The sequence below is a fragment of the Stomoxys calcitrans genome, chromosome 2 (assembly GCF_963082655.1).
Source record: "Stomoxys calcitrans chromosome 2, idStoCalc2.1, whole genome shotgun sequence".
Taxonomy (NCBI): domain Eukaryota; kingdom Metazoa; phylum Arthropoda; class Insecta; order Diptera; family Muscidae; genus Stomoxys; species Stomoxys calcitrans.
The window spans coordinates 133,477,171-133,489,057 of NC_081553.1; the positions used below are offsets into that span (position 1 = coordinate 133,477,171).

Below are 11,887 nucleotides of genomic sequence, written 5' to 3' on the forward strand. Positions count from 1 at the left end.
GCTAGTAGGATATAAAAATCGAATCACTGAGAACTGTTTCGAGTACTGGATAGATCATTTTTTGATATTTTGCAAAAAATGCAGTTCCACCCTTTCTATGGGACAAAATTTAAGTTTGTCCTTTTTTCTAAACAACCTTCTTACCGCATACATATGTTAAATGTGAATTGAATATTAGAATTTTGTTTTATTGCTATATTCCTTTCCTTTCATGTTTGAAGATACTTCACTGCACTTTTTTGGCAAAACCACGAAAGGATGAGCATTTCTTCTCTATTTCTTTTTTCTTCACTCCTTTGAATAATGTTTATAACATTAAGGAAAATCTTACTTTTTTCGTTTTATATATTCGATAATTTTTGACAATCGCCGTAATGGCGTTATTATTTCTCTCCCTTGAAAAACAAAAACTTCCAACAACAAACACCTACAGTATTTGAACCTCGTCGTTCTGATCATTCAACAACATCGACAGCTGGGCTGTGAAAAAGCGATAACATTCGAGGGCGACTGTTCACAATTGTGGGTTTATTTGTAAACTGAGTAATCCACTATTGCAAATATTTGTCATTCAAATTGTATTCCTACAAGAACACCCCAAAATCTGAAATTTTTTTCTTTCATTGACTACTCTTAAATATGATCTCATTGCATAAAAACTAAAATATAATCACCTTATTTTTGTCATAGAAAAACATGATCAAATATTTCGCATAATAACCTTATTTCAAAAATAAACGCTTGTTCTTAAACCCATCAAAAAATAAATAAAACAAGTAAAAGCGTGCTAAGTTCGGTCGGGCCGAATCATGGGAACCCACCACCACAGATACTGCTAGTTGAAAGGCATAAATTTATTCTACATACCAAACCATCAAAAATTAAAGCTTCTACGAACCGAACAGGAATAATAGAGACCGCGGTTTATATGGGAGCTACATCAGGTTATATAATACAAAGTTGTTGGACCCTACTTAGCACAGTGTTGGAAGTCATAACAGAAAACTACATGCAAATCGGACAAAAAATGCGGCTTGTAAGTCACATTGGAAGATCGGTTTATATGGCAGCTATATCAGGTTATTGACCGATGTGGACCGTACTAAGCAGAGTTGATGGAAGTCATAACAGGATACCACATGCAAATTTTTAACCAAATCGGACAAAAATTTCGGCATCGAAAGGCTCAAGAAGTCAAATCGAAAGATCGGTTTATATAGAGGCTATATCCAAATCTGAACCGATATGGCCAATTTGCATTCACCAATGACCTACATCAATATTACGTATCTGTGCAAAATTTCAAGCGGCTAGCTCTACGCATTCGACCGCTATCGTGATTTCGACAGACAGACGGACAAGGCTAGATCGACTCAGAACGTCGAGACTATCAAGAATATATATTCTTTATGAGGTCTTAGACGAATATTTCGCGGTGTTACAAATGGAATGACTAGATTATTATACCCCCATCCTATGGTGGTGAGCATAAAAATTTAACAAAAAAAACTATCAATTTTAAGGAAAGCCTGTTTCTAATGAGAAATTAGATGCCATATGCAAATATGAACAATCTTGCCATAATGAACTAGCTTGATTTTAAATAGTTCATACGAATGCAATGTATTTGGAAATTTTCCATAAATAGAAGTTAGTGCTATTTTACTGTTTCTATACCCTCAACCATAGGATGGGGGTATACTAATTTCGTCATTCTGTTTGTAACACCTCGATATGTGCGTCTGAGATCCCATAAAGTATATATATTCTTGATCGTCATGTCATTTTAAGTCGATCTAGCTATTTCCGTCCGTCCGTCTGTTCGTCCGTCCGCCGTCCGTCTGTCTGTCGAAAGCACGCTAACTTTCGAAGAAGCAAAAGCTAGCCGCTTGAAACTTTGCACAAATATTTTTATTAGTGTAAGTCGGTTGGGATTGTAAATGGGCCAAATCGGTCCATTTTTGGAATATAGCTGCAATATAAACCGATCTTGGGTCTTGACTTCTTGAGCCTCAAGAGGGCGCAATTCTCGTCCGAGTTGACTGAAATTTTGCACATGGTATTCTGGTATCATTTCCAACAACTGTGTTTAGTACGATTCAAATCGGTTAATAATCTGGTATAGCCAATATAGCAGGCAATTCTCATCCGATTTGGCTGAAACTTTGCATGAGGTGTTTTGTTATGACTTCCAATAACTGTGCTAAGTATGGCGCAAATCGGTACATAACCTGATATAGCTGCCATATAAACCGTTACAAGCGGCCATGATTACCTCTGCACTACGTTGGCCTCCAATACATAAATTAGTGCCTTAAAACCACACATCCAGTAAAGTTGTATTTATTATAATTCTTTACATTACAAGATCAGTAAACAAAATTCTGATGGCCCTTTATATTTAACCTCCAGCTAAGATGAAGAGTACTCAATAATTTTCGATACACTTCGTTATATTTAATATAAAGATTTAAAATTTGACACCAGTTCATTGATATTGAAAAATGGCCATATCGGTTTCCTTTCCAGTATAGTTTCAATATAAGAATACCGGCTGGAATTTTAAAGCTTTTAACCGCATTTTCTTCTTCTCAAAAGTTGAAACCCCTATTTGGAAAAAATTGCCAAAATCGGTTTACACCATGGTTTAGTTAAGATTTAGATATATATTCCAACTGTGTTAAGTATGGCTCAAATCGGTACATAACCTATTATATAAACCGATCTGGGATCTTGACTTCTTGAGCCTCTAGTGGGCTCCCTTTGTACAACGGCTTCTCTCATCACCTTGAAGATACGTGTCTAATATGGTCTGAATCGATCAATAACTTGATACAGCTCCCATATAAACCTATTTCTCGATTTTGCTTCTGAAATATTACACAATGACTTCTACAATATTCAGCATTCATTTATGGTCCGAATTGGACTATAACTTGATATAGCTCCAATAGCATAACAGTTCTTATTCAATATTCTTTGTTTGCCTAAAAAGAGATACCGCGCATAGAACTCGACAAATGCGATCCATGGATGAGGGTATATAAGGTTCGGCCCGGCCGAACTTAATACGCTCTTACTTGTTTAGAATAAATTGTACCACCCTTTTACAATGCTTTTTGCTGGTAAATTGTTGCCATCATCACTAAAGTTGTGAGAATGTAAAAAAGACGAACATAGTAATATAACTGTCCACGCACGAATCGAAATCAACGATCAAGTTTTACAGGACACCTCAAAACTTGCTGTTGAAATTACAAAGTAAAAAATTACATGCTTCTTCATAATTACCACTAAAATTTTTCAATTGTCAACCTTTAGTGCAATTTGCTACAATTTTCATTGTTACATAAAAAAGATCATACAATTTCGTTCCCTATTTAAAACAAATGTGTTGAAAGTACAAGTTAATCAAATCTAATTACACGTGGAAATAATAACCACTTCCTTAAAAAAAGAAAAAATATATGTCACAATTATAGTTGGTGGCATCATAAAGATAAGACGGGAACGAAATAAAGAAGCATAATCCAAAATTATAATTGAAATATAATTAAGATAATACTTTGTAAATCTTCAACCTAACGTGGTTGTTTGTAGCGAGATATTACGAGTATGTTGTATCATTTCATTATGAATTTTTCTTTCAAATATTCAATTTTTTTGGACAGGTAATTATTGTTGATGTCTTTTGAGTTTTCAATTACCATGATATGCGTGTGAGAAAAAATTAACACTGCTTCCCAATTTAATCGTTTTGTTTTGTTTAATATTCAAATCTCCTACATTTTCTACTTACGGCGTTGACAGTAAAAAAAAAAGAAGCAAACAAACAAACAATTAAAAGTTAAAAATAAATAGGCAATAACATTTGAATGAGCGTTAGTAGGAATTTCTATCAATATTAGTATTCTTAAGTGGTCTAGCGTTCTGTCATGTGGCATGCGCTATGTTTTATGTTTTGTTTCCATAATCAGCGTGAGAAATTGCTGATTTATTCAAATACACTGTGTAACAGTATGATACATATTTTGTGTCAAACACATATACATTGTAAAAGTTATTAATCGCCCTTGCCTCTCTTCCAATCGACGGTTAAAATAGAAACTTGTGGGAAGAACCTTGACCTATAAAATCAAAAAATGTATAGGAAGAGTTCAAAATATTGTATTAATCTATTGATGGAAAACACCACAACTAAAAATTAACCAAGAAGTCCGAGTAGTCCCACGAAAGTTATGTGTGGAGCGCAGACAATGTGTATGATTTATTACGAATTTTTTGGAAAGTATTAGAAAATTAATTCAATTCATATACATATTCAAATATAAAGTGGCCGATTTGTTCTGTAACTCCATATATATTTAAATGTTTTGTGACTTACTGATAAAGTTAATAGCTAGAAAATGAATAGTAATACATATGTATGCATATGGAACATTTTGTTATCACCTAGTGTGATATTGAAAGCACTTTACCCTGTTATTCAAAAATTTCACTTAACGTATCAGAAAATTCTGCTCGAGATCTTATGAAAGGTAATTGTTTTTTGTCAAATGTGAACAAATTCAAGTAAGGATAAAGATACTAGGTCTGTTTCGATTTCTAAACAAAGATTTTTTCAAATTAATTTAGGCTCTAAAACTCATTTAACTAAGAATTTTATTTTCGAAAGGGCGGACGTAGATGAGAATATGGAAACTTCAAGTGTGTGACTCTAAAAAGAATGTCTTTAATAGGTAATGTGTAGATAATGAAATGCAGATCATGTAATGTATAGTAATAAAATATTTTGAGTCAGAATGATAAGCACTTGTACTGCATATGAGTGCATTTCCTTAGCGCTTGCATGGGGTGCTTATCGCCTTCGAGTTGGGGCGTGGTTCAGTATGTATAATATGTATAAGATCTATAGTTTTGTTGCTAGTTTTAGTTAGTATATAACAACATGAACATTCCATTAAGGGACAGGGGCTAACTTCTCACCTCATATTAATGAGTGCTGCCCAATTCAAGTTTAGGTTAGGTTAGGTTGAAAAGAGGGTGCTGATATTAATCCGCCCTATGCCACTATGGACATACACCTAAACCAGTAATCGGCTTGTTGTGCGCTCAAAAAACTAAAAAGTAACCTCGAAAAAGAAAATTTAAAGATTGGAATTCTGATTAAAGTTTAAGCTTAATAATAAGAGAACTTCTTCTTATAGCAGCGGCAACACTTTGGGGAGAAGAAGAAAGTACCTCACAAATGTCGCTACCATTAGGAGTGGATAACTATCGCTGAAAATTTTGTATGATGTTCTCGCCAGAATTCAAAACCAGGCTTTCAGCGTTACCGGCGGACATGCTTACCTCTGCGCTATGGTGGCCTCAAATACATAAATTAGTGCCTTACAACCACACATCCAGTAAAGATGCATTTATTATAATTCTTTACATTACAAGGTCAACAAACCAAAATACTGAAAGCCTTTAATATTCTCAGACTATTATATTTTATGGCCCTTTATATTTAGGTTTCAGCTAAGATAAAGAGTCCGCAATAAATCGTCGTTATCGTCGTTAAAATTAATATAAAGATTTAAATTTTGACACGAGGCTATTGATATTCTCTCCAGGATAGTTTCAATCTAGGGATACCGCCTGGCATTTCAAAGCTTTTAACCACATTTTCTTCTTCTCAAAAGGTGAAAATCCTATTTGGCAAAAATTGCCTAAATCGGTTTATGGCATGGTAAAGTTAAGATTTAGATGTATATGCTGAGGATCTCAGCCACTATTATTTTAGTATTTCGGGGTTTTCACACAATGGAAAACCTCCTTGCAAGACATTATTTTTTTTTTTAATTTTTTTAACAAACGTTTCCTACTTTATCATAATAGGAGTACCATAATGACAAATTCTTAATCTAGTCCCAAATAGATTTGGTTAATTTAATATATAGTCTTGATTGGGATAGATTCATTCCCCGCATGGTAGTGCACGTTATTGTGAATTTGGACCTTAGATTGTCTCTTTGCAAACCCTTCAAAATTTAAATCTTCCATTCCAGCACACTTGTCATGGTCATTAAGTCTGACTCTCTTAAGAGAAAAATACTAAAGCCATTCATTTATTGTGAAAATAATCAGATTTGTATTGATTATCGGCTAAGGAAAGGAAAAGTATTTTTTAAGGAAAATATTTTTAATTCTCCATGATTACCTCAAAAATCCGTGAGTTTTGCAATCCCAAAAGAAAACCCAAACCATATTTAAATATTTTTTCAAGTAAATATGTAACATTGGGTTGCTCAAAAAGTAATTGTGGATTTTTAAAAGAAAGTAAATGCATTTTTAATAAAACTTAGAATGAACTTTAATCAAATATACTTTTTTATACTTTTTTCTAAAACAAGCTAAAAGTAACAGCTGATAACTGACAGAAGAAAGAATGCAATTACAGAGTCACAAGCTGTGAAAAAATTTGTCAACACCGACTATATGAATAATCCGCTATTACTTTTTGGGCAACCCAATATATTTTGTATTTGCAAATATATTTTGTAATTGCATATATAACAAATAAAAGAAATATTTTTGTAAAAACTTTTACTTCAATTAACATTTAAAATCGATACTGATCATTCCGGATTTTCGATGTCCAACTGAATTACATTTTCCAATTTAAACCTGGGAAATATCTGTAAGCTAGTGTTTAAATTGTGTTTTCAATTCGGTGTCTATAAATCATTCTAATCAAGTGAATACCATAAAACTGTCACAACCAAATAATTTGCTTTTCTCCAGTTTAGATATCTAACAAATTTTCTGGTGAAAGAGTTGTAACCAATGTAAATGCAACCACATTTTATAAGACCAATCTTAGGTATTTGTCTCCAAGAGGTAAAATAGAAGTAAAATTTTAATAACTCTGCTGCAGATTCGAAGATATTTCTTTACTATTTAATAAAACTTTTTTTGAAAAATTAAAAAAATTATCACAATTTTTTATATTATTCTATATTTGATATTAATGTTTACATATGCATTAGAACCGATTAAAAAATTGTTTGTTTACTTTCTTATTTCTCTAAAGAGAAGTGAAGCAATTTCACCAGATGAAAATTATTAGAATAAATATGCTTTAGTTATTTTAAGACTCTTTCTAAATAGAAGCATCTCGTTAACTCAAAATGGTTTTAAGGCCAAAATGCAAATATTCCCAACAAACAAAACGCTACGATGCAAATGGGTGCAATACATATGTATAACATTTTGAAGCACCATGCTGCCACCATTGCACTTTTCACATTACGTGAATAGGTGACGTACGAGAATATAATACCATTGGGCAAATATATGATCCGAAGATGGATTTAGCTATCCACCAATTGCTATCTGCGTACTAAAAAATGTTAACAAATTTTTCTTTAAAGTTGTTCAATTGCCTTTAATAAAATATCTGTTTCTCGCATGTTTATAGCTAGGAACTTAGGAATCGGTGCTCTGCAAAAATACTAAAGCTAATTTTGGGACGACTTTAATATATATGTGAGTTAGTCAAATTGGGACTTCCGTAGCATTTAAAGCATCAACCTTTAGTCCTCTTTGAAACATATAAAAGAAAACAACACCTACTTCAAGAAAAAAAGTTATAAAGGAAATAATAATGTTACTTTTCTTACAAAAAAAAAAACAAAATTTTGATCTTATTCGAAATTTTATATTCTGAAACGAATAACTTTTGATAGGAAGAGGAAGAGCAAAATCCACAATATTTTAACACTCGTAAAATTTTGGAACCTTTCTAGCGATGTCTAAAAATGTTTAATCGCGTTCCAAATAGCCTAACAATTTCAGAAATATCGACCATACCTTGACAAAAATGTTCAAAAAAATCGCTGTAAGTCCAATGACTCATAATCCGTTAGAGATATACTGAACATTTATTCATCGTTTTTGTAGGGTTTTATGAGCTCTATCTTAAAAAAAAAATCAATCTGATCGGTCCATAAATGTTTTCAGAACTATTTCCAAGATTTTTCGATTTGGAAACACTGTGCATTGTCAGAAGTTATGGGAATTGTTAGAAAAGTTTATTTTTTTGTAGTGTATATTAATATTTGAATGTAACAACTTTCAGTGAAATTGCTGTGGAAGAGAACAGGCAACAGGATTTTCAAGAATAAAACAATTATCAAAAAAAAAAAAAAACAAACATCAAAAACACTAGTTTTCATGTCTTCATGTAAATAATCCAAATATACATATTTTTTATAAATTTAATACTAAAACTTAATTAATTTTTTATTAATAAAAAAATTGTTAATATGTATATAGAATTTCTTTTATATTGGATAAAGAAATCGAGGGGCAGGCTTAAATGATTCAATATCAAATAAAAATGTTTTCTCTTAAGTTTTTTTGCCTGTTAAGGCGAAGATCCTTTTCATTCCATAATTCCCATTTCCACTTCTCTTTCGAGATGAGCTTAATGATCGAAGAATTTTTCTATGCAATGGAAAAGTAAAGCCAGAAGATAGAACAACACCAACCATCGGACACTTTTAGGTGTGAACATTGCTCCAACAGTAACGATTTCAATAAAAATACTCCTAATAATAAAATTTCAATGAAAACAACAAAATTTTCTCAGCGGATAAAATTTTTACGACACTTCACAAAATTTTCTCTATAAACTTAATTCTTTTGAAACATTTTCTAAACATTCAATATTGAAAATGATCAACATAATTGTGATATTATTTTTGGAAAAATTGAAGAGTTGGCAAATTCGTTTAAGAGGATTTTATTAATTTTTCAAATCATTCAAAAAGTCTAAAAAAAAATTTTGTTAGTTCAAAATGAAGCTGGCAAAACACCAAAACACGTTATACATATTCTAAATGAATATGCATCTTCGATCATTCAGCTCGTCTCGAAAGAGAAACAAACAAAAATTGTAAAATTTAATGATCTCGTCCTAACAGGCAAACAAACTTGAAAAATTTAAGATTCGGCAGAGCCCGGCCAGGATTCGAACCTGGGACCACGGAGCAACGGCGAGAGCCATTGCCGTTGTCTTAGCGTTCGAAGCCATCAATACAACTTCCAACGAAGCAATCAATACAACTTTACATGTGTGGTACGGAAGAAAATGTAATTTACCAGACAGAATGTCTGCCATTACACAAAAATAAATGCATTGGAAAAAGGTACAGCTAATAAAGCAGGGTTGTCAATTTTGGTTAATGTGGTAATTGTATCATAGATGCGTTTTCGCAATTAAATACGATTTAAATACAACATACCAACGCACGTCCCTTGAAGCCATCACACCTAATATGGTTGAAAAATCTAACCAAAGACGAAACGCGTCCCATAGTGGTTGGTGTGTGTTGCTTCCTTTGGCTTTCCTTTTCCATTTGCATCTTCGATCATTTAGCTCGTCTCGAAAGAGAAACAAGCAAAAATTGTAAAATTTAATGATCTCGCCCTAACAGGCAAAAAAACTTGGAAAAAAAATATTCAAAAAAATCTTGATATATTCAAAAATAGAAAAATTACCATTTCATGTATCCAAATACAACTAAGAATACATATTTCAAAAGAATTACATATTTCACGTAGTCTTCATATAACAAAATTTTCCGTTTTGTCTTCACCAATGCGCCTTGGGACAAATTTGCTGTCGAAAATCTCGGACGCCCTGTACGTGCGTTATGAAGCCACCTGATATTTATGAGGAAATATGGTCTTAATAAACATACACCTCTTCTTCTTCTTTGTTTGCCTATTCGTCTTCGGATTTTGGCCACCATTGATAATGACACATTTAAGTTAAAATACATAAAATATTCTAATCCTTATGCATTTTCTGTACATTTTGGTTCCTAAACTAAATTTTAATGGATTACTATTTACACCTCATACCTCTTAGTATGGTAGTTAGTAACACCTTGAAGTATTTACTTTCCATATATTGTGACCAAAGTATATGTCACACTTTTTACGCGATCATTATTTTATATATTACACATGTTTTTATTGGTTCAAGGACAAAATCTATTGATTGAGAAAAATTCTTTCAAATTTCAATTTGAAGTGTCCATATTTCTAGCAATTCTCTAGAAATTTTGCATTTGGCATACTCTTGTGAATTCTAACCATATCACCGAGTTGAATGGAAATAGTTTCAGGTTTGGATATGTCAATTGCAAATTTTCCCACAAACATTCCACTAAGGAACAGGGGGCAAATTTCTCACATATCAATGAGTGCTGCCCGATTTAAATTTGAGCTCTAAAATATAAACGTAGCAATGTTCACTTATGGAGTTTTAACGTATTTACAAACAGAGAAGAAGGACAAAGCTTTCTTTCTTTCGCAATGCCTGCTTAAATCGGTCCAGATATAGCTGTCCAGCAATTTGAACTTTTGAAATTACGGATTTGGCTGAACTTTTGCATTGAAAGGCCAGTTATGATTACAATCATCTAGCCACGGTTAGTCCTAGCAGCTATATAATCCTATGAGGCCACCATGTATAGAGTGATGATTACATTTCCATGTTTGAGTATCAGCAAAGCCCATTTCTCATTGAATACACTTTTACATATCGATTTCTGTTATGGCCTCCAACTTTTAATCTTCCTAAGAATAAAACAAATTAGATTAGTTAATTTATTTCTAACTGCAAATTAATATTTTTTTGGTAGATATTTAGTTCCTCTTATATTATTTAAATGTGTTGTGCTTTATGAGGAAAAGATGAGGCATCCAAGAAAATAATTCTTTGTTTCCGCATTGTGAGTGGTTAATTAATATTAATTAAAAATGGACTAGATGATTAGACAGATTTCTTATTGAATTTCCAAGTGTTTTCGGACCCTGATTTACACTACACCTAGTATGAGTATGAATTATAAGACCATCTCTCAGTTACACAAATCGAACTGATACAGATTTAAGTAATTAATTAACACTTTTTGTTGTGGTCAACAAATAGTAAACGGTATCGTCGACGCTACCCAGTGCACAGGGAAGCTCCAAATAAATCATCATAACCAAAAGCAACGTAAGAATTCAGGGTTAAAACGTTTCGCACCCTTGGGCCACGATTATTCAATCTCGATTAAAAACAGAAAATTCAGACAAAATGAAATGGCAACGAAGTGTCCCGTCAACGGAAGAGATGCAAAGAAAGAGAGACATAGAAAAAAGAGTCAAAAAACTTAATAGCGTCATCATAGCGCCGATGATGATGGTGGCGATGGCTATAGCAGAGACCAAAACAAAGACCACCCCATAAATGAAAGTGATTGTATTTACTTAACGTTTCACTGCAACCTCGAAAGAAACAGCGAGGCAGTGCTGAGGCAATCAAATAGGAAATAAGAAAATAATTGAACATTTATTTACTTACCATCGTGATCGACACTCATCTCGACCGCATTGCCCAGTATGGGCATTGCTTTCGGTCCAGGTATCTTTTCGATCAAACGCACCAAGCGGGAACGACGTTTGTTGTAGATCAACACACCAATGAGAATGGCAGCAGCTAGGAAGACAGTGACTGGCGAATAACCGGAAATGTACTTAACGGTCTTTGAGAGAAGGAAACTCTCCGCCATCAACGAGCTTATGACACGAGATGACATTTTAGGGAATTTCTTGCCTATAACAACTTTAACAAAATCAATGGGCTACACTAATTTAAACACACATACACACTGTTCTTTTCAATTTGTTTTTTGTATTTGCAACAATTAGTTATAAATATTTTTCTTTTTCTCTTTTTTCTATGTAATTTTCAAATATTCAATTGGTTTTTCTTATCACTTCATGTGGACTAATTATTTGTGCAATTCTGTTGAATTTATTGTTGATAAGAAAATTTGAAATT

At 32.7% G+C, this 11,887-nt stretch overlaps 1 protein-coding gene across 1 annotated transcript in view; it reads right to left on the reverse strand.

Moving 5' to 3' along the window:
• Positions 1-11,642, reverse strand: part of LOC106096069 (cytochrome P450 4c3) — a 74,892-nt gene extending 63,250 nt beyond the window's left edge. The window contains exon 1 of the mRNA XM_013263615.2: positions 11,408-11,642. Coding sequence (XP_013119069.1) covers positions 11,408-11,642 — 235 coding nt within the window. The remainder of the gene's footprint in view (positions 1-11,407) is intronic.
• Between the last annotated feature and the right edge of the window lie 245 nt (positions 11,643-11,887).